Here is a 24,125-nt window from a genome sequence, read left to right as displayed (position 1 = left end):
CGTGGGAGGTGTGCGCCCCCGGAGAGGGGAACTCCTCGGGTTAGTGGCAGAGGTCTGGGAGGAGGAGGGAGCGTTGAGGAGTATCAGGGAGTTTGAGGAGATGGTGATAGACTACTGGAACTGCACCCTACCATCCCTGGGACAGGCCTGTCAGGCAGACAGGACACATGATACGGAGGATCCCGTGTCCTCTCTCCACCTGGCAGAAGGCAGTGACTTAAGGGATAGAGGGGGAAAGGTGACAAGTTCCTGCCCGGTGCAGGAGGCACATCTCTTCTGTGACTACCTCACCTTCCCAGGTGCCCTTGTACAATAGGTATGAGGCGCTGGAAGTGGAAGGAAACAATGATGAGGACAACGGGCCTTCTAGGTTGGAGGTGTCGCCAAGGTGAAGTCGGCCTATCCCCTGCCTCAAAACCACTTCTCTTAAGAAAAAAAAGATGGGTTATTGTCATAGGAGTCTTCTGAGGGGAACAGAAGGCCCAATTTGCTGATCTGATCCACGTCTTAGGGAAGTCTGCTGCCTCCCTGGGGCCTGGCTTAAAGACGTGATGAGAAAACTTCCTACCCTGGTATGTCCCTTGAATTATTATCCATTATTGCTTTTTCGTGTAGGCAGTGATGAAATTGCAATAAGAAGTCCAAGGGCAATCAGAAGAGACTTCAGGGCCTTGGGATGACTGGTTAAGGGTTCAGGACAACTAGTAATGTTTTCCTCTCACCTTCCAGTTGCAGGGAATGATGTTGGAAGAAATAGGCAGACCCAGCTGATAAATACCTGGCTCTGTGACTGGTGTCACTGGCAGAATTTTGGGTTTTTTGATCACAGGAAGGTCTACATGATACCAGGCCTGCTAGCAACAGATGGGGTACACCTTTCTCAAAGGGGGAAAAGGATCTTCACACCGGAGTTAGCAGGGATCGTTGAAAAAACTTTAAACTAGATTTGAAGGGGGAAAGGGATAAAAACAGGCTCGCTATCAATGAGCCATGGCATGGTATGCTAGTGTTTGAGGGACAGCATGCTAGTGAGGTCCTTCAGTCTACTCCATAATGTGCTGAATACACTGGAGCACATTTGAAATGTCTCTGTACTAATGCACGCCGCATGAGGAATAAACAAGAGGAGCTAGAAGCCCGAGGGATGCAATTCTCCCACTCCACATTGGTGCGGCCCCACCTCGAGTACTGTGTGCAGTTTTGGGTGCATCAATATAGGAAGGACATCAAACTATTAGAGTGTGTCCAGAGGAGGGGGACCAAGATGGTGAAAGGCCTCAAGGGCAAGATGGAGGAGTGGCTGAGGTCACTTGGTTTGTCCAGGTTGGAGTAAAGAAGGCTGAAGAGTGACCTCATCGCGGTTTACAGCTTCCTCAAGGGGGTCAGTGGAGGGGGAGGTGCCAATCTCCTCTCTCTGGTGACTAGCAATAGGACATGAGGAAATGGTATGAAGCTGTGTCAGGGGAAGCTCAGGTTGGACGTTAGGAAAAGGTTCTTCATAAGAGGGTGGTTGGTCACTGGAACAGGCTCCCCAGGGAAGTGGTCATGGTACTAAGCCTGTTAGAGTTCAAGGAGCATCTGGACGATGTTCTTAGTCATTTGGTTTAGTTTTAGGTTGTCCTGTGAGTAGCAGGGAATTGGGACTCAATGATCTTTATGGGTCCTGTCCAACATGAGATATCCTATGAATCCTGTGAGCAATTACAATTTTAGCCGTGTTTTTCCCTGTAAAAACATCTCAAATTGCATAGCACACAAAGCCATCCTGTGTGGCCAGTGGTTCTTTTCCTCCATGGGTTTTTTTATTCTGTTTTTGTTTTTCCATGTGCTGAATGAATAACTGCTGAGAGGGAAACACAAATCCTGCTGGTACAGAGTCTGTTCTGACCAAAATTCTTCTCAGTCATTCTTCATGTGTGTTTTTCACATGTGATGATGATTATTTAGTGCAAAAAAAGAATGAATAAAAAAGTCAAAGGTGTTCATTCTTGCAAATATAGGACAGATTTTTAAAGACTTTTTTTTTTTTAAGTACCCCGATACAGTATATGCATTTTGAACACTCTTGAGAGTCATGAAACTGAGAGCAGCAGTTTACACTATTGGAGCTAAACTCTTGTCTGGCTGTGAGTGTGTTTCTGATAGGATTTAGATGCCATAAAAGTAATGCCCATGCTATTGACTAAAATTTAGGTTTTGTAGGGGTAAACAACCTCTAAAAATGTTTGTACAGTCAAGGAGACAGCTTGCAATTTAGGAAATACCAACATTTTTGTCCAGGAAAGAAAGCAAAATCTCTTTTCCTGCAAAAAGCAGGAAAAAAAGCTGAGCAAAGAGTTGGAAGCTCTGAAGTGGGTTCCCTGCTTGCTCCAATTGCCTTACACTAGTCCAAAGCAGAAACTTAGTTCACACAATTAAATTGCTGTTTCCATACCCCCAGAGCAGTGATGATGGCAGAACATAGCACTCTCCATTCATGGGTTGCCTTGAATTTTTCAATGCATGTTTAGTCTGATTCAATACGGAAAACTTTTTTTACATTTCCAATGAAACAGAGGCTCCAAAAAGTTAGCTCCAACTGTTTAAATTACAACACAAACTGGAACATTTACTTTTACAGTGAAAAATGAGCTAATTCAAGTAGTATTAAACAATTGCTGTTACAACTGAGCAATAAAAGAAAGTAAAATGAAACAGTAGACTATTTCAGGTGTTGTATATTTGATAAGGGTTCACCTCTCCTCCAAGAAAGTATGCAAAGATAATATTTACCTGACTGATAAAATTGAAGCAGAGCTGAACTTTGTTGAAAGATGACACTTTTAAGTGCAGACAGCCATGTAGATTTGGGAGAATTGAGGTCCATCAGAATGTGTTCTGGTGAAAATTGTTCGTACAAAGATGTGTGACCATGTCTGTTCATGGAACATTGCTGAAAAAGGCAAGGAGGTCTCCATGAGGAAGCCATTTCTTGTATTTTGCTAGCAGGTCAGCCTGGTTATTGTCCCATGAACCTCACTTTGGAAGAATTGCAACAACTTTGCCAAGCTTGCCTCAGTTTCAGAGATACCTGCCACACCTGGTAGCTGCAGCAGTAGCTTACCCAGTTCTTTGTCTTACTGTTTTTCACATTTTAAATGCATTCTATGCATTTTAGAGTAACACCAAATTCACATTCTTCTTCTTGCTGTTTCCTTCTCCTCCCAATTGCTTGCTCTTTGGCATAGCAAGCCCTTCTGGCACAAAATACTGAGAAGGCAATTTACATGCAGGAGAACAAAGGTTTCACAATTTGAATTTCTCAGCTATGTACTTTATACAGAAGAGCATGTTTGGCACATTTTCCATAGGGAGTGAGCCAAAGCCTGCTGTCTGCTGTACATTATTATAATGGGAAGTGTCCCTTTATGTGATCTTTAATATTTATTTTATAAGCTAACATTATGAAGGCTGAAACACTGTCATTGCTATTTATACTGTATTTGTGCTTTGGGATAAAAAAGAAAAGCATCTGCATAGAAAAGGCTTATGGGAACTGTTCATACACCGAGATTTTTCGTCTCGGGGTATGAAATGTGTTATATAAAAATCATCAAGGAATCTTAATCCTGTTTATGCTTCAGAAGTTCCCTCTGGGGTTTAAATTTTTCTGAGAGTGGAGACTGAGCTCTTTATGAAAACATTAACAGTTAGAAAGGATTTTCACATTAAGTGAAATAAAATCATTGGATTTTATTCAGAATGAGATTGTACAGAGTGGCTTATATCACATATTGCTTTTATGCACTTTCACTGCAAGAATTTAAAAAGACAAGTGTAAATGTCAGTTCTCCAAAGAAACACTGTGTGGCAGAGAGTCTTCCATTAATTTCTTCATCAAAGCAAAAAATTTTACTGATAGTGCAATTAGGATTGCAACAGCAATTAGCTCTTTATTGAAGTTTCTAAGGTTATTACCATGTATATATTTCTTCTCTTCTTCCCCCCTATTATTTCTATAAAAATAAATTCTCCTTAGCTGAGTGGCTACTTGTGCCCAATTTGCCCCATTCGCAAGAATGATGTGTAACTTGTATTCCATCATTTTGTTTCTACTGTGCAGGAAAGTTTTTTTAAAAAATAGACAAATATATGACTGAGTCTTTCTAGATACGAGCTAAAAATCTTATGGCATACTTAGAACATTAATGTGATGTAATCTGAAAAAGTTACAACAAAGGAAGGATAGAGAAGGAACTACATGTGCCAAATGTTGTCAGTAGTATACTTTTAATATGTCAAATGTTTTGTTTCTCCAATAGAGAATATTGTAACAGTTCTATACAGATTACTTTTTATAGTATGCAAGTTGCAAGTCTGGGAAGAGTGAGTCTGAGAGACTGTGGTTTAATTAACTTCATAGACAGAAGAATGAACTTAGAATTCTTACAAGCAGTTTGACCTAAGCATAAAAATTTTGCTAAATTAATTAGCAGGAAGGGTAAGAGTTTCAGGCTCTGGTTCCAGGAGTCATTTTCAAACACTGTAGCCCAGGTAAACTTACAGCTAGATTAAAATAAAACTTTATTACTTCCCAAAGGCAGTTTTCTTGGGGCATGGGTGCATCATTGCTATCCTTATCTGTGGAAGAGCTGCCTTAGAAGAACCTTGACTGACAGCTTGGTAAAAAGACTAATTCCCAGTATAGTTCAAATCTCCATTTTCCCAATGCATGCCTTTTGGTTTTTTATTATAGTACCCAATTATGGTTTTGAGAACTTTTTGTTTTTCTAGACTAAAGCTAATTTATTTTGTAAATTCTCTAGAATGTATAGTGAAATCAAGTAAATCTTAGAATGATGGTTTCATAAAAGCAATAAATCTGGATAAATTAGTGCTGAAGATAACTTTGGGATCTTACCAGGAATTCTTCCTTTTTCTACTTTTTTTTTCTTAAGGGATGAAAAGGTATAAAAATGCCAGTTAAACTCTCCCCTTGTTTGTTTACAAGTACAAACACAAATGAGCGCAAATAAATTAATGCGAACCAGTTCTCACTGATTAACTTGCTTGTCTCATTGAAAAGCTTTGGTTTCTTTTTCAAGGTCTGACTTCAACCTTCTTCAAGTCAGCTTTGACAAGAAACATAATCTGTTAATGCCTGAGTTTTCCATCTGTATGCAGGTGACAATAATTCACCATTTTTCTTGGCTGTCAGTCAGGATTTGCCTGCAGCTGTATACTTACATTGTAGTTCTCACTTGGGCTGCTTGGAACTATGTAATATCCCAGGTGATGCGAAACTGAAGTTGAGCCTGAAATACCTACATTTAGTCTGCTATATCCTGTCACTTACATGTACTTGCAGGACCAGGATATGTAGCTTGCAGATCAGGTTCATCATTATCTCTTCATGGATTTTGGGTGGTCATAAGTGATAAAGTAAGGCACAGATGTGAGCGTTGTTCCACTTGCCTCTCATCACTGGGTACTTGATGTATTGTACATATTTACAGTTTCTTTCTGTTGCTCTTCAGAGCTGTCAGTCTCTCTGTGTTAGACACAGTCAAATTGCTCTCACTGTAAATTTCACTTCTCAGTTATTGATTTTCTTTTCCATGAATGGTTCATCATGTATTTATTTATTTGTTAGTGCTTCGATGAGGGTTTATTTCAGCGTCTATGCTCCATTTCCTTATGAGATGCCTGTCTTGATATCTATTTGTCTTTCCAGTCATTATTTCTACTAGGAAATGGTGGTGAGTAGTGAACTAGTGATGTAGTGTGGCTTATGGGCTTTGGCACTTGGTAGAATTTTCAAAGCACAGCAATAACAGGTCTTGTCATCACAAGTTTGGAAAGAATATCCAAATACAGAAGAAGTATTTCCTGGGTTTTGCATTCAGGCAGCAAAGATTAGACTCTGTTGTTGTCCTTCTTTGCTTCCAAGCAGCTCTCCCTGAAGAGCAGGAAAAAATGTCACTTATGTCTTCAAACAACATTTGTATTTTCTTATGACTATATTGCCCAATGAGTTCTAATGCAGAAGCCTCTTCCCATCCCTTTGTCCATTTGCAAGGTTTTGTCTCTTGAAAACAAGTGCAATGAGGGAAGTATATATAAATGTTGGAAAATACTAGCAAGGCAAACTGTTCTTAAATGTCTTTGACAGGATCAAGGAAATGAATAATGAGGCTTTTAGCCAGGTGTGTTCACCTAGAACAACTGAAATCATACTTTGCCCTCTGTCTGGCATTACTGGAGTGTGTTTGGAAGGATAGTTTGGGGGATTCACAGCACGAAATGAGGTGATAACTTCTATGCCCTCTGCTTTCACATACAAGTCCTTGAGGAAGGGAGTATTTTTTGATTATATGCCCTTTCTCTTCTTCTGCATGTTTTCACCTGAGCCCTTGCATTATTGCTGTGGGTGGCTGACAGCTTCCTCCTGCTCTCAACTACCTAAGTGCAGTTAGTACATATATGACAGGAATCTTCAATCAGCCAAGAAACAGCATTAATTACCTCATACAGTGAATACAATGTGTTGAGATGGTGCTGTGGTACAAGGTGGACCCCACACCTTTATATAAGTGAAACTTGTTTTTTCACCTAAAAAAGTTCCCTTCATCAACAGTAGCCTTTGTCACAGATAGATCCCAACATGCTGCTATGTGAAGCTCCTTCTCTTATGTATCTAAATCTTTATTCTAATATCTGCAGCCATGAAATAGAGGGAGGCAATAAAAACATTTTAGTGGGAATACTCTTCTAGAGCTTCAGAACATCTGTTCAAAAATATATCAGGATTAGTTCACTCCTAGAGCAGGACCAGCTCTTATGCTTTTTAGCTGGGATGGATTCACCCTTTCCCTACCTCCCCCTGCCCTGAGGCCACTGCACAGGCACAATACACTTGTTGTTGTGGTGTGCTGTGGGGTTGGGTTTGGCATTGGCCCGTCCATTGGGCCTTTAACAGAAGTAAAATGGTTGGGAAATACTTGACCAAGCTGGCCTGCTAATGTTCTGGTAGGGATGGACCCTACAATCCCCAGTGTAAGAGCTGCCCCTACTCTTCAGTATTTTTTAGTAGAAGATAGCTCTTTTTTTAAAAGTCCCCTGCTTTAACTCTGCTTTTTGACTTCAAACACTGATGGCAAGCTAACTGAAAATGGATTTTTTTTCCACTTAGATGTTGAAATTTGAAATTCAGTGGAGACAGTCAGGAGAGACCACAGCTGAAGTTACACAAGTAGTGTGATAAGCTCTGAAATGCCTCAGCAGAATATGAAATTGCTTTTGATCTCTTTCTGAGTTGGAACATGCACAGAGAGAGACTGCTGGAACACAGGTGAAATAGTGTCCCCCAGGCTGGGAAGAGGATGTCCTTCAACAGTACCTCCCTATAAGTTCACTCTACATTATTTCCCTTCCTCTCTAAAAACTTATCAGGATGTATTTTATGTGTTATTACCAACATTTGGATGTATGACTGCCATGAAATTTACTGCCCCTGTAGTCAGTAGTGCTAATGAGAGGCTCAGTACTTTCTTTTCACATTTAAGGAATAGTTTAGTGTGATGATAAAATGTGCCAACTTAAGCAGGGATATAAAGTAGAATTCTTGCCTATATGAAGTTATTAAAAGTCCAAATATTTCTCATATAAGAGCAATAGCCCCAGGTATTACTTGTAATTGATGTTTCTAAACTTCTACTCTTAAACTGGGCAACGTACTGATCAAAAACTTGAAGAGACTTTTGCTAGTTTAGAAATAGAAATTTGCATTTCAGCAGCAAATAGGTTTATGTGTTTTAACTTATCTGTACTGTAATAAGCAGTGCACCTATCCGAGGCCTTAATTTTTTTTGCTGCCAATTTCAAGAAGAAAAGAGGGAGCATGTACCAGATATTCACAAAATGACAAAAACTGCTGGCTACCACACATCCCTAATACTCATTTTGCACTTCTTTCTATTGATAACCTTATGGGCCTAGAAACAAAAGCACTTTCAGTTTGGTTTAGTTTGGTTAAATTCCAGGAATCTTGTGGTTAAAGAGTATGTATGTATTTTCCAAAATTGCACAGCTTTCACTGGTTTCAGAGATGAGTATAGAGACATAGAGACATAAATCTATCAATCAAGGTGCGGAATTGCTATTTTATCATCTTGGTTATTCTTTGCCATTTTCAACTGTAGTTACCCACTGTGTGTCTTGAAGTATTGGAATTTAATGCTGACTAAAATACCAAACTTAAAAAAAAAAAAAAAGATGTTGCACATACAAAATTGGAAATAAAGTAGTTAAGTATAGAATGCTCAGCCTGTTGTTTTAAATGATGCTGTGGGGAAAAATGTCATCTACACAAATAACATTACCAGTTGTCTTGCTTAATCAGCCAACCAGGATAAAAACAAAGAATAGTAGAGACTAATAAAGATACACCATCTTAAACTTTCTTCCTTAAAACTTTTGCTTGTTTCAGTGGCTGCCTCAACAATTATATTGATACTGCAGTCCCTGCAGTAAGTATCCCAGTGACTTCTCTGGTTCGTGTTCTGAAGGAACAATCATTTATTCTTACGTAGCTTAATCGTCCTTGTAGGATCCACAGGGTTCCTCTCTGTTGGTAGTGAGCTGATCACCATTTGTAAAAAGCAGTCTTCTAGCCTTCCACTTAAAGGTATGAGAATTGCAATTATTTCTTTGGTTATCTTTGCTTAGTTTGCTTTAAAAATGAAGTTAATATTCCTGTGCCTTCTGCTTTATATTTTCATGTTTTCTCTTCTCTTTATTATTGCCGTGGCAAGAGCACGACTTGTGACATGCAAGTTTTGGATGTCAAAAACTCTTAGTGGCTTATCCTGAGGAGCAAGAGTAAACATCTCCTACCTTTCACCTTGTGTTTTGGAGGGCTTTGCAAGTGCAAATCAGATTGTTCAGTAGGTTTAGATTGGCTCTGCCTGGTTTTCTGACACATGGATAAAGGTGTAAATCTCTTACAGTTTTTGCCTTCATTTACATGAGTTGCTTCATTTGTCTCAGTTATTCCTGTGAAGTGCTTTATTCAGGAGGGATGAGCTGAAGGAGGAACGATGTGCATTAGATTAATGAATTCTTACTGTATTTTCTGTTTTCTAAAAATAATTTATAAAATTACAGAACTTGTAATGCAGAAGAGATTTTTGCTTAAACTGTGCTCTGATTTAGGAATTTCTTTTTCCTTTTTCCAACATTGCATTTGTTCTTGAAAATTAAACAAAAAGCTTGACAAATGATGTTGTGTAAAAAAAATGCAGGCTGCAGACCATCGGGGTTCATTTTGTCTGAGGGATGATACTAAAATTTCAAAATGCTGCTTCTAGAACTAATAAAAACGTCTCTAAGAGATAACTTATTTATTTAATTGTCCGCTGTCAGATTTTGCTGGCAAACATTGTGTTTTGCCATATGACCTTGGCCAAGCTGAAAATTTATTTCAGCAAATGATGGACAGTGGTTCTATTGGGAAGGAGAAAAAATTACAGATTGTGCTTGGAGTGCTTGGAGAAACTCTCATACTAGTGATGGTCAAAGGACCTTCTAAATCAGCCTGTTTTGGGTTTAGCTTGACTGTGCTTAATTACATCAATTTATTATGCTGGCTGCATGAAGTCTTCCAGGAGAAGGCAGGTAGTGGCTTGTTGGGGGTGTGTGTAGGGAGATACTCTCCTTCCTTTGTGGAAACACCTCTGTAGTAGTTTTGAGAGGTTGCTGCCAGGTGTTAAAGTGTGGGAGATGCAGGTACACAGACTGCGGGAGAAGGGATATTAGGAGATCAAAGAAGTGAGATGGAATAAAAAACTTCAAGGACTGATACCCCTACTCCTCTGTATTGTGAATATGAATAATTCCTGGCCGCTCAAAGAAACAACTAAAAATATGCATTCTGCATGCCATAGGTCTTTAGTGCCCTCTTCCCTGTCTGAAGCTTGGACCACACTTTACATTAACTTCCTATTTTAACCAATAAAAGAACTTTTTATTTAGGTGGTAAAAATCTCCATAAATGGCTAGATGCAGACTCAAAGGCATGACATTTCAATTTGGGGGGCCTAGGAACTGTGGACTTAAGGGAATGCTGCTAGCTCCCTATGGTTTTGTGACTTGAAGATTTTTTTTAAGAGGTAATTTGATATCTGGCTCATCTTTCTTTAGCAACTCCCCACAAAGCAAGTGAAAAACAGTGCATATTTGTCAAATATATAATATTTGTCAGTCCTGTCAGAAAAAATGAACTTTATCCCTTTTTGACCGGTGCCCTTCACTGTATTCACCAGAACAAGATTGTCTCTCCTGGGAGATGTCACAGAGGAGAGGAAGACTTTTATCATTTTTACCATCTTTGGACAGAGTGGTATTTGCATTCTAGGCTTTGTTTAAAAGACAATTGAGCAAAGATAGTGATCCGTGTTTATGTGGCTTATTGTGAATAGAAACCTTCCCCTTTGTTACCAGCCAGCGTTATCTGGTTTTAAATGTCAGGTACCCTTCAGTGTGCAGAAAAGAGAAGTTGAGATAGCATTCTCATAGGCCCATGCTGGAAACAGAGGTATGGGTCCAGGAGATAGATATTCACACCTCTGTGCAAGCCTTAACAAGGACACCCACCCAAATCACCCACAGAGAGCACCTCTGAACACAGTCTGTTCTGTTGTATATTGTATTGAAGTCGTGGCATTAATCTTAAAGCTGAGACACTCCACACTAATTACATGTCTAGTTATGGGTACAGGCCCAGAGAAAGCCTCTTTATTCCTAGGCATGTTGTCTGCTTTTCTTTTTATTACAGTTGTTTTCAAAATGTCTCATTGCTTCTTCAAATGCATAAGAAGACAAAGTTCTTTTCTAAAAAAAAAAAAAAACCAACCGAAAACCCACCTAAAAAGAAAAAAACAACAGCACCCCCTCAAGTAAAAAAAAAAGAAGGAAAAAAAAAAAAAAAGAAAAACATTCTGGTAATAGCAGACAAATTTTGTGTTCATCCTTCTGTTACCCCCTCCTAATTAATCGTGTCTCTTTTTCTTCTTTTCTGCCAGTGTCTGCCAGTATAGTTGTGCAACATTTTCCCTGTTGATGCATGCACGCCCTAAAGTGTTCCTAAGGTTTTGTGTGCCAGATTTAGAGAAGGACAGCCTGGCCAGTAATATGTATGCTAATGCCAGTGTCTGATGGATTTCTGGTCCCTGAAAGCAAAAGCAGGAGGATGGCCTTGCATTAGCAACACAGAAGATTCAGAGTCATAAGTCAAATGATACTAAACTTCAAAGACTCTGCAATGTTTATATGTGCACAGGCATATCTTTTGAGTTATTTGTTTTCTGCTTTCAAAATCTATAGGGTGTGCTTAGATAAAACTTTCAAGCTGTATCTGGCAACAGTATGGGCCAGAAAAAGACATTTTGTGCAACTTTGATCTTATTTAAAAAAAAAAATTGAACTTATCCCAAAAGCTGGAGGGGTATTGCTAAATGCCTTGAAAATAAATGAGTTGGCAAGTCCAGTTTTAATCACCTGGTGTGCGAAGAGCCGATAACACACAGAGCTGAGATATTTCTTTATTTCATGTCTGTGCAGAGATGGGTGCTAGGTGGTAACTCCACAAAGCTAGCACGCACTTGAAACGTAAACAGGGTGTTATATACACATCAGGATCAAGGAAAAAGTAACAAAATACATGATTGGTTACAAACAATTTATATAACAAAAGTACTTCTGCACAAGTCTAGGTAATTACCTAACTCATTATATTAAGGGGATCTTATGTTTACATACTCGTTATGCACAAGTGGGTGTAATTTTTAATATTAAAATCAAGCTAAGTTAGCTAAGGACACACTTTTTTTTGATACTACTCCATAAGTGGGCACTGGTGATATAAATCAGAAGTAAGGCAATAGCATTGACAGAACCTCATTGTTTCACCTCCTTGCTTCAATGGATTCAATGTTGGGGCCTTTCATTCTTATTCCTAAAGTTTCAATAACAGATTGTCCTTCCAACATCAAGTCTAGATGTAGCTTTGGACAGCAAGTTTTAGCACACACTCCAACAGTTATTAGGGCTGCATGTTATTGATGCTGTCCTGACAAAGAGTTTGCAAAATTAGTAACTAAAAATATTAATTACTCTTTTAGGTAATGTACATTTAATGTTTCACAGAATAAATGCTATGAATTCTATTATAAATTAATAATCTTACTAAATTTTTAATAACTTCCTTAAAGCAACTTTACAAGTGTGTTTTTTCATTACCATATTTGTTGCAACCTTGAATAAATTAATGGTACAGGTTATAACAGTACTGTAAAGTTAAAAGAAATTGTGTTCTGAATATGACTGTTATTTACTGCTTGAAATTCTAATATGTGCAGTGCAAAAGAATTCAGACATTAAATTCAAATCATGGGCCATATGTTTTCAGTGAGATGCAGCTTTACTAAACTTGCATAGTTTTGCACAATACTGTTCTTCATGTTATTCTCAACCTTAAACAAGCCTGGCATTGCAAACTAGAAGCAGTTACAGTAACTCCAAATATTCAGGTAATTCAAGCAGAGTCCCCAAAGTAGAGAATGTAACAACCAGAGAGTAAATAACTGAAATAAACATTTAATTTTAAAGTGACAGTCTAAAAAACAAAGTTAAAAGGCAGGGGACCTAATGTCCTGGAAGAAAGAGATGAGGCATTGTAGAGAGAATGAAGCTTCTGATGGGACATAGTTTGTAAACACTTATGTATCAAGTAACACTGCATCAACACAAAAATATTGTAAGCAACAAACAGCTCAGTGCTAGTATTGAAGTTTTAGCATGCTACTTCTTTCTATGTGCTGGTGTACAAATAAATATTAAGAGAGATTTGAATATAATTCAGAGATCTGAGCTTTGGTCCTTCATGGTCAACCAAACCAAACATCTCTTTTTACCTGGCTCCAGCCTCAGTTTGACAATTTTTTAGATTTACTTTTCACATTATGAGGGAAAGAAGAGAGGAGGAATGTTTTCTTCTAAAATAGGGTAGTATGGAAACGCTACTGCAGTGGTTTAGTCAAACTAAACTAAGTATTCTGATTATTTTTTAATGAGTTATTTACAATCAAAAAGAAAAACATTGAAGACCATACTGGCAAAGGCAGGGAAATCTCCTGAAGGTGGGCTAGTTTCACCATATGATAAAATGACACATTTCTGCTGTGGCACTTAGTGATTGATTATGCCATGTAAGAACAAACCAATTAGGTTAATTTACACATTAATTAGTTTATTGCTTTCTTTTTGTTTGGTCTCGAATGCCTTTGTTTAAAAAATGGAGCATGTGCTTCTGGAGGGGTTTAATTTCACTAATTAAAATCTGAGTGCGCACGTTGCAATACTTGCCTTGTAAGTGAAACCTGTCTGAATGAATAAAAGCCCTCTGGAAGTTTGAGAGGACGCTCACAAGGAAATAACACCCAAAGGGTCCCATAACTTACAAGCTTTCACCCCCATACATAGCTGGGAATTTGTTCTTAATCAGTTTTTGGCCTCTATTTAGGCCAATGGCAGTTTTTGTAAGCTGATGTGTCGAGCTGTGCAGCGTTCAGGGGAGAAGGGGAGGCTTTCAGCCTCTGGAAGGTGGGTGGCTCCTGGGACTTCTTTGTGCTTGTGAAGCTCTCAGTCTTTTATGTTTTTTTTAAGATGACATACATCTGGATGCGAGCTATTTATTTCATGTTGGTACCTGGCACTCATGGTTTAGTGCAAAGTGTGAGACCTACAGTTCTTGAGTAGCTTTTATGCAGTTACTCTAAAAGGAAGTTTCTTTATTTCTTCTGTTCTATACACTTCATTTATGATCAATTTTGGCTGGAGCCCAGAAAGTGTATATTATTTAACTGTGGGGGAAAAAATACATATTATCTCATGTCTAAGTCTGCCAGGAGCTATGCATTGTGAAACAACAGGTTTCACATCAGTGAATGGACTGCGGAAGATTGCTTTCTCACTTCATGCTTGAAAATACTGCTCTTATTAAGTTCCACAACTTCTCTAGATAACGTGATTTAACTTTTAGGTTGCCTTGTGTGGAGTCAGGAGTTGGACTCAAGGATCCAGCTCAGGATGTTCTGTGAGCCTCCTTGATAATATAAACCAAATATATGTACGCACACATAGATACATACACGCAAGTACTCAGCGAGCAAGGAAACACGCTATTTGTAACCACTGTGCCAGGAACAGCATGAAGTTTTTTATCAGCAAACTTCACTAAGTAAATGGTGTATTTAATTAGCATTGGTGCTGGCTTTCTCATGTTGTTTTGTTACTTTTTGTTTAAATCAGGCTTTTGAAGTCACTGTGGCTGTTCATGTTTGTCAGTGGAATTGGAAATTTTGTAAAAGATTAATTCCATAATGTTTCCTAAACACATTATAGAAGAATCCAATTTAAGCATTAATAAACCTCTAGTAGACTGCTGTCTTTTAAGAATGGATATATAGTAACATGCATGTTCTGGATTTCTTCATAAATTATGTCCCTAAATCCATTACATGCTTTCATTTATTGGTCATAAAAGAGGATTTAACATAAAAGCTCTTTCAACAATAACACTAGGTTTCAGCTATTTTATGTGATAATGAAATAGGATGGGTTTTAAAGTTGCAGTTTCTTCCTGACATATTAATCAAATTCCCTATATAAAGTAGGTGGATGGTATCCTCTGAATTTAAACACAGCTCTCTTCTACTCATTATTCTTAAAGTGTTAGAGGGCAATGAGAGGGGATACATTTGTTTAGTGATATACTTTAACCAAAATGAAGGTCCCTTGTGTTGATTCCATTAAAGAGTATTGAATGTTATCTTCACTTGGAAAGCTGTTTGTAATTGCTGATTATTTTGGTGATTATATTACTGATTATATATTTCACTATGTGAAAATGTACAGAGCTAATGATAAATTTTGGGATTACTAGTTGGAATTTTCTGAACTCCCACGGAGTTTTAAATACCTAATTATTGTACAGGGCATCCCTTAGCTCTAACTGCTCAGCTCTGCTGAGGTTTTAGTCCTCTTTCTTCCAGTCCCTGGTATTCAGCTGCCATCTAATCTTGTAGGCATATGCATTTTTGCTAGTGGGGGAATGTGTGTGACTATAGGATGATTATTTAGATGTCTGTATATGTTCTCAAGCCCTGCCATGTTCGGAAGCCAGGACATTTCTGTAACTGGACCCAATCCATGAAGGGTTCCCTGAATCACCTGCCCAGGATGAAGGCAGGTAGGGGTTGGGATGTAAGGAAAGCAAGCAGAATGCTGAAGGTATTCCACTTTGGGTATTTTAGTAAATATTAATTAGATCTTTAAAACTGACTGTTATACATCTCAGATGAATCTCTTGGCCAACACGAGGTATAATGAATTGCCTGCTTGTTTCACAAAAGTGTTCTTAAGGCTTAATAGCTTCATCAAAAGATAATATCTTGGTTTACAGAGTAGTAGTGTGGTTAGGTGCTTCCCAAATGTTTAAAAACCAAGTCAGACAGGACTCGAAGTGAGTGGCTTGTCTCCTTTATAAAGTGTATGAAATTTCCACTTAATTTTCTGGTCTTGTTGGAGGTCCATCTTACCTGTCTAACTCATGTCTGTGAATTTTGCCAGGCACTAAGCAAATATTTGTTGCAAACCCTGCTGTCTTTTTGTCTTCTAGTGGATTTAACCTTACCTGTTAACAGAGCTATCTTCCCACTGAAGCCTATACTAACAGTTCTGTAGCTTCTTACTGGGCACAGAAAATGCCTTAAGCTTTTTTTTTTAAGTTGAAATATACATAATTTTGAGGAGAATTTTGAGAAGCCTTAGTAGCAAAAAATGCTGACCTGTAGTAGGACGTATTTGACAGTTTGTTTTTTTTTTAAGGGAAACTAGTTTGGTAACTGAATGAAAGGAGTGCACTTCCTGTGCTGCTTGGAAGGCAGTCATCATATCCAATATCCATCATGATTGTCCAGCTTTTTTTTTTTTTTTTTTTACATTTTTTAACCTTGTAAAAACTTGAAAGTTTTATGTTGCACTTGCACAGTTTCTAAAAGCAAGACTCGAGCATTTAGAGCAGACAGCAAAGGTGAGGAGAAATGTTTTGATCTAGAAGGTGACAGTGGCAAAACAAATTTATAATTCTCCTTTTCCCCAATATTATAAAGTTTGCTGGGCATGCTTCAACACCTGTGTTCTTCAATAGATTAGGTCAAAATTTTGTCGTTCTAGTCCCGGGTCAGCTGTATTGGTCAGCTCCGTGGAGTACATTTGGAGTGAGACTTGGAGAGGACACCAAGTGCCTTTAGCTTTTATCTGTGCTGAGGCAGTGTCCAGCCAGAAGTACATCCTGTTTACAAAGGCTGCAATGACTGCAGGTGGATGAATTTATCCTTTGTCCAAAGGTAGGCCGCCTTCTGTTCATATCCCAACCAGAGATGTAATATGAGTTACTGCTTGCTTTTGTGCGTAATTAAGCTGCAATTTATATTTTGTATACCAGTTGTAAAATACTTTCACAATTTTTTTTTTGGGGGGGTGGGGGGTGGCGAAAACAAGCTAAATTAAAAAGACTCAAACTCTACCAAACTCTCAATGCCCAGACAGCCTCATTTACTTTTTCTGGTTTATCTGTAATGCATTACTTACTACTGCATTATTAGTACTTGAAAATGAATAAGGCCCACTGGTCTTTTCCAAGCAGCTATTTTTTTTGGACGTTATCTGATTACTATATGGTGTTACATTATCTTATTTCACATTTAAATTTTCCTAATAGATTCCAAGAGGAAGAAAAGGACTGAAATCTCAAGTGTTGTGGTTTTGTGTGCTAGATCAGGGGATATAAACAGAGCTCTTGACTCCTGTAGAATTTAGAGAAAGGAAAGAAATGCTTGACATGCCCTTATCAGCTGTACTTTACCAGCAACTGAAAAATGGAGGGCTTTTTTTTTTTTAAATTTGATTCTGTATTTCATGATCATGAGGTTCTAGCCCAAAGGAAGTCTTTATGGCTGTGATATAAACCTTTGAAAGAAAAGGGATTATAATGGAAAAGGCTTACAGTCTCTTAACTTATAGCAGCACTAGCCATTAGAGTTTGTGGGCACATTTGTGTGTGGGTGCGTAGTTTGATAGTGACAGATTCCGAACATTCTTCTAAAAGGGTGACCTTGAAAAATCATAGCATCAGAGTACCAATAAATGATACATAGTTCTAAAAGCTGTAAAATGTGAAACAACATGTACCTTATGACACTGCAGTTTAATATTCTGAGATGTCATCCCTATAACTTCTGAATCATTCTGTTAGAACAGAAGTAACGCTGAGAAATTGTGTGAGATGTAGAGGTACAAATTTTGATGCCAAAGAATGCTAATATGGGTAATTAGCCAAGTGTTTATATTCTGGTTACCCTTTTATCTTCTCAGTATTTATTGAAAAGGCTGCATTTTCAGAACTGAGTGAGGAGTTTGGCAATTTTTATCCTCCTTGACCAGAGCTTGAGAATATTTAGGCACCTCTCAGTACATTATTTGATATGATCATTGGAATATTTAGGAACGTGCTTTTAAAAGTCTATGCCTTAGTTCTGCTAAATATGGGGAAAGGCCTTTCTTTTTTCCAAAATTTCAGTTGTAAACTGGGATAGAAAATGTGTTTTACGAAGTGAGATTAGTAAGAGATTAAGATTCAGTCTGGGATGATTGTAGAGTTGACTGTAATGTACATCGTTGTAAGAGAGCCACTGAGTGCTTTGAACTGCATTTTGGAAGTGTTTGAGATACTTTTGATTTTTAGAGAAAAATCTGCCTAACTGCTTTTATGTGTCTTATATGTTCCAGCTGAGGGACCTTTCTCAGAACAGTAATTAGTGATTTTTCTGAAAGAGCATCCCTTTCATCTGTTTGCTGTTGGTGAGAAAAAAGGAGAATGCTGGATGGGAGAAAAAAGTGTGGATTGAAGGCTATCTAGATTTGTATGAAATAGGATTTCAGGATATAACCTCTGTATGGAGCTAATAACATTTTTCTAGTATAGAAGGACGTATGTTTCCTACTGAGCCAAGTTATAAACAAATAAGAGGTTTTTGCTAAAAGATTTATGAAGATCAAATTTATATGTTTATGAGTGTGTGTGTGAATTTTATATCTGTACATACATAATATATATGTATGTATATATATACATACGCATGATGTATTTATATGTGAATATATACACATACAGTTGCACACTCAGACACTGAAAATAAGTGATTTAAGGTTTTTTCTAAGACCCTGCTTTAGAAGATAAACCCTCAGGGAAGAAATAAGGTACGTTCAGCTCTTCCTATAGAGGCTGGGGTCTTTTGCTTGGCTTGCAGAGCCTTCCTGATGCCCACAGTGTTATGTGGGTTCTCTTCTGTTAAGGTGGTATTAAGAGGTACAGACTCTGTGGGACCATTTGTATTAGTTTAGGCTAATTCTACTATAGCAATATCTTGAGCACTGCTGATGAAAACTAAGAAGATTAAACTCTACATAATCTGGGGATTTTTATGTAAGTGAAGTTCAAATTACCATAAGCTCTTCAAATCATTGATCTGAGGATCGGTAAGAAGGGAAGAATAACTCAAACTAGCTGAAGTTGCAAATCTTTGGGTCCTTTTTTTTTTTCTTTTCCTTTTTTCAGTAAACCCCTTTAAAGATGCTTTGGAATAAGAAGGTGGTTCTTGTTCTACCTTCTTAAGGGAAAGAAGCTTTGAAAGGAGCTGCACAATTGTGTCTCTTCCTCAGTTAATATGCAGTTGGATTGGATTTATGGAGACTATTAAAATGCTAAAAGTCACTGATTGATTATTTTAATGCTATCTCACTATTTCAGTAAAGATTGCTTTTGAAATAGAACTCTGTCTTAATGGCACTACCATTTTGCTAAATGTGGATATTGTAGCTTCTGATTTTTGTATCTGTTAGAAATGAGGAAATATATTCACGTTCAGTGGATATGTCCAGATACAACAGAAACAAGCCAGCAGGCCCAAAGTACCATCAAGTTGCACAGGTTTTCCTCCTATTTAACATTTACAAATTTGTAAGAAATTTTCTGTGGATTTTCAGACCTTATGGTGACCATAATTCTACTGACATTAAGCTTGCTTTTCTCTGTTGTCATCTGTGGTCCCCTTAGATGTAACATGCAGCTGTGTAGTAAGTATTCCACAGGCTTTATGTTGACACCACTTGAACAACTTGAATTACTCTGTTTCCCTATGATATTCATCTAGAGGACTGGGCAGTTTTAAGTATGCCATCTGCCAGACTTTCTGATCTTCGTCAAACAGGATATGAAAACCGCTTGTTATCTGGGAAGTGAAGTCTGTAATACCTGGGAGAAAATTAAGAGCAGCTTCCTAACAGTATTCTCAGCTGTGATTTGCCACAGCATCCACAGTTCATCTCAGACTTTTCGAAACAGGCTCTTCTTCCTAGGCTCTTCTCTTGCCTACGAGTCTGGCTGGGTTTCACATCTCAGGCTTGGAGCTTCATGACTCCATAGCTATGCTCAGAGGTTTGAGGTGACATCTACGTGGGATGGTTCTTTAGTGCACAGCTGTACCACTGACATCCTCCAGAATGGAGTAGTCCAATTCAATTTGCCTGTACTGATAATCAAACCATGCCAGGGAATCGTTTGAAAGAGTGATAGCTGAGTTGGGTCAAGCCATTTCAGAAGTGCTTTAACACTGACTGACTACCAGTGCCCAGGAACACTTTCAGGTATGGTTTTATTTAAGTAGGAACATAGCCAAAGTGTGTGTGTATGTCAGGCAAATTTAGAGCTCAGACAGGAGACGTATATTTAAAAGTGACCAAATTACTTCTAAAAATATTTTACATTGATAATATTATAGATTTAATATTGTCAGTTAAATGAAATACATTGTCTTTAGTCATTAAAATAGACCTTTCGAGGCTATTTATCCCCAGTTTCAGAAGTTTGTCAAAGATAACATTTGCCTGTGAAATGTTTTTAGTACAATAAATGCATCTTTGGAAGGTGGAGAGGGCTGGCCAACTGTAAGGAGTTCCTGCACTACCAGTCGAGGAACTAGTCCCTTCTCCAGCTTCAGAGGTAGAGGTGTTTTATGAGTAAGGGGAAACTTCTAATTTTAGTAAAAACTTTTTTTTCCTTGCTAAACTTCTACTGCTGCTTTGAGATGAATTGCAGTGGATTACCATAATAATACTGTAATAGGCCACGTGGACATTGTTAATAATGAACTTGATGAAATATCAGCTCTGGGATGAATTTAAAATGAGCTTTTTCCTGCAGCGAGTAGAAAGAATTGTTTCAGACAGTGAAGAGTTTTTCTGTCACAGATCAGTTATATTCTTTTCAGATAGTTCAGAGGTACTATATGATCTGAATGCTCACTGTATACCAACTCTGAGTCACCATTTTCCAGTAGCGATTGAGTTAGGTTTTAAACTCTTATGGCCATGAGTGGTAATATGTTATTATGGTGCTTTTCATACTTTAGTAAAAGGGTCTGTATTTGAAAAGACGGTAATTTTGTGTATTGAGCAGTGTCATGTCAACATAAAGCCCACTGAAGTCATTGAAGGTGTTTTCTTCAGTTGAAATTAAGATTTGCTGTATTTCCAGTACATTTATAGTTTATACATAAACTCTGTATCTCTTCCATGTAAGAGGAAATGATAGTTCTCCAAGAGTACTACTTGTTTCCTTATCACTGGGGCAGCAGGGTATTGGTGTTGACACCAGGTTATTCTCCCTGATAATGTGCTGTAAAAGACCCCTTCTGGGAGGCACTGCATCTTAAGTTAGTCCTTTCTCAGTATTGGGATGTTACCCCCATAAGATGCTCATTCAGGAGCATGAGGAGGATGAAACTTCGGTGGGAGTTGCAAAGTGAACATTCACAATATTCTAAGGAATAATTCATCTCCCAGCCTGCAGGCACTGGGCAGGAAAAAAGAGGATCTTGTATCATCTTGCTTAATTTTAATAATGTGCTTTTCTGGCTACATAAATCTTACTTGTGTAGATTCCAATAGTTTGAATATGGCTTCTTTTATAAACCCTTAAAAGTGGCCTGTGTTATGAAACTTCAGTTAAAAGTTGTTTTTTCTTTGCATGATTTATACCTGAGGCTTCTTTAATAAAGGCTATGAATCAGCATGGCTTAATATCCCTCAGTTAGAAGCACCTTTATCATCCACCTCAGATTATTATTTTAAAGGATGCAAAATATTCTACTCACAAAGTTGTTTCAATGTATTTAAAAATTAAACCAGACTAATTTCATTGAAAGTCATGAAAAGCCTGGATTAGAAAATTTTAATTTTATTGGCCATCATGAGCATCTGTCTATATCCGTGACCTTTGTGGTGCATTTCTTGATCTAACATGTTGTCCCTGCTGCACATTACATAGCTTGCAAAGTATAAAAATGAACCATCTATAAAACATAATTCTAGTAGCCTCATTTCCAATTTGTTAGTATGGCATTGGGAATTGCTTGTTTTGAGAAATCCCATTAATCCCGTTTTGTATGTGGTTCCTATGAAACCAAAGTTAACTAAGGAAAATTTCAGGCAGAAAAATATCTGTTGTCCTTCCAAAATATGGCCATGCTTAAAATTCGGGATCAGTTTTGTGTTGCATGAAAATTCAAATGGAACAGAAAATTGGAACTATACATTAAATGAATAATAATTGTAATTTTCTTCACCACTTATGCTAACATCTTTAATTGTAGTGAATTAATTTAGTAGGAATATGGGCGTCATGCATTGCTGTTACAACCCTTTTGTAATTTAGTAGTAATTAATATACTACATTACACAATGCAGCCACATTCTCAGATGTATTCTCCGTTCAGATTGTCCTTTTTCCCTGCTGGCTGAAGAGAAATAGGTGCAACATTAAAAGTTGTGAATGCTTTCATGCCAAAAAAACCCCTTAGTGTTTTTACTTACATCCTGTTCCACCAAAATGTAATCTCTAAATTATTTTTCTACTATTAAACTTTCGGCTGATTGTGGCTGATTGAATCTATGACCTCTAGATCATAGAATTACACAGGTGGGAGGGGACCTTTGCAGGTCTCTATTCCAAGCCCTTGCTCAAAGCAGGTCCAGTTAGAGCAGGTTACTCAGGGGCTTGCCCCATCATGTTCTAAATATCTCCAAGGATTGGTATCCAGCATCTCTGAGCCCCTGTTCCTTTGTTTGACCACCCTCATGGTAATAAGCAAGTAAATAAATAAAGTTCTTATATCTGGTCACAATTTCCTGTATTCCAGCTTCTGTCCATTGGCTTTCATCCTGTTGCTGTGCATGGCTAAGGGTAGCCTGGTTCCATCATCCCTGCACCCTTCCAGTGGGGACATAGCTCTTGTTAGCAATGAGATTCCGTTCACCTTCTATTTGGAAGACTAAGGAAAGCTGGCTTTCCTAGCTTTTCCTCATTTATTGTGCACTCCAGCCCCCTTGCCATCTTGTTGGTCTTCGCTGGACTTGCTCCAGCATGCCAGTCATATATATCTTGCTCTGATATTAAAGGAAGATAGTATGTATGCAGCAAAAGAATGGTATTCTGTTACCTCCAAAGTCCATCAAAATCTTTCTGAATCTTTCCATTGTCTTTAATGGATTCTCAACCACTACTTAAGGTTGTTCTGTTTCATGTTCTGCTTAAATAGCTTCAAAGGTAACCAAACTTCAGAGTGAGTACAGATTAATTAAATCTCAAATTCCATTTTATAGAATAGCAGGTTCATCTTATGCCACTGGGCCAGCCCGGAAGGGAGTATTTTCTTTGGCGGTTTTCTTTTCTTTTTGAGTTCTAAGTCAAAGCATATGGAAGAACATGATTTAGCTTTTGAAAGTGCATGATAGATTCATTTTTTTATTAAAGCTGATAGATTCATTTTTTTATTAAAGCTGAACTGAAATAAAATAGACCCATAGCAGTTTTGCCCATAGGATATTTTGTTTTAAAAAAATTGCTTTCTTTTGAAGGGTGTGGCATAGAGCATGGTTTCAATTTCTGTAGAAAATGGTACATTTATAAATGCATATTTTATTGCTAACACCATATGGCTATATGTACATTATAAAGGCCATTCATGCTAGCAGGCTCAACAAGTGAATGTGTAATGTGTCTTTAAACTCAAAGGAACTAAAAGCCAAAAATTATTTAATTCTATTTCTTTTACGTATTTCAGAGTTGATCTTTCTGTTTTGTCTTGTAAGGAGCCTATCTCTGAAGCTGTCGAAGGAGGTAGGTCAAGGAGAAGCCAGGTACCCTCGTGTTAGCCAGCTGGCTGGCAGCCCATCTGTGGAGTGGCCTTTTACTGGTCTGGAAGAAGGCGGAGGCATTGAATCTTTGCCCTTCAGATTGATGCTGCAAGACTGCACAGCTGTAAAGACATTGCTTCTGAAAATGAAGAGGGTTCTTCAAGAGGTAATCACCCGCTCATTTGTTAAATTAATAGCTTTCAGCATTAATGAGCTAAGCGGCAGAAAAGGATCAGAAAAGTTTATGGACTTGATGTGTTTTAATATGTCTTGACTATCTGGAATTGATGCAGAAGTATAAATAGTAGTACCTCAACATGGTGGAGGTCAGAAAGTTTATACTATAGCAGAATTTAACTGATACTGCCATCTCAGTGTGCAGAGAATAAAGCTTCTCTTGAGCTTTTACCGAAAAGGGGGCAGGGGAGAGGAACTGCTTTAGAGCAAAATAAATTGTATTTTTTTTTCCTCTAGTATTTTAGAGCTTTTCAGTTTTCTTTACATTTGTTAATCAGTATGAAGTTGCATGCAATTTATTCAGAGGAGAGATGCAAAGGAAAAAAATTTTCTTTTAAGTAACAGTACTAAAATTAAAGGTTACTAGCTTAAGTTTGTAAATGATGGCCGAAATCAGATTTCTTAGGCCATTCTAACAGTTTCAAGAGTCCTGGCTTGTCCTGTCCTGCTATATTCTCCTGCTTCTCCCCTGAACTACTGGTGTTGCTTTGAAAACTTTCTTTTGCATCCAGTTCCCTTTAGGATTTTAGAAGAAA

At 37.9% G+C, this 24,125-nt stretch overlaps 1 protein-coding gene across 10 annotated transcripts in view; it reads left to right on the top strand.

Annotated features, from left to right (window-relative positions):
- The window catches only part of CCSER1 (coiled-coil serine rich protein 1), a 723,849-nt gene that overhangs the window by 261,984 nt on the left and 437,740 nt on the right, over positions 1 to 24,125 (top strand). For all 10 annotated transcript variants that reach the window (XM_069784531.1, XM_069784559.1, XM_069784615.1 and 7 more), the window contains exon 6: positions 23,308 to 23,518. In XM_069784531.1, the coding sequence (XP_069640632.1) occupies positions 23,308 to 23,518 (211 nt within the window). The remainder of the gene's footprint in view (positions 1 to 23,307; positions 23,519 to 24,125) is intronic.

This window comes from Haliaeetus albicilla, chromosome 1, assembly GCF_947461875.1.
Source record: "Haliaeetus albicilla chromosome 1, bHalAlb1.1, whole genome shotgun sequence".
NCBI lineage: Eukaryota > Metazoa > Chordata > Aves > Accipitriformes > Accipitridae > Haliaeetus > Haliaeetus albicilla.
Note: the sequence above shows the minus strand (reverse complement) of the source record. Positions and strands in the feature narration are given on the sequence as shown.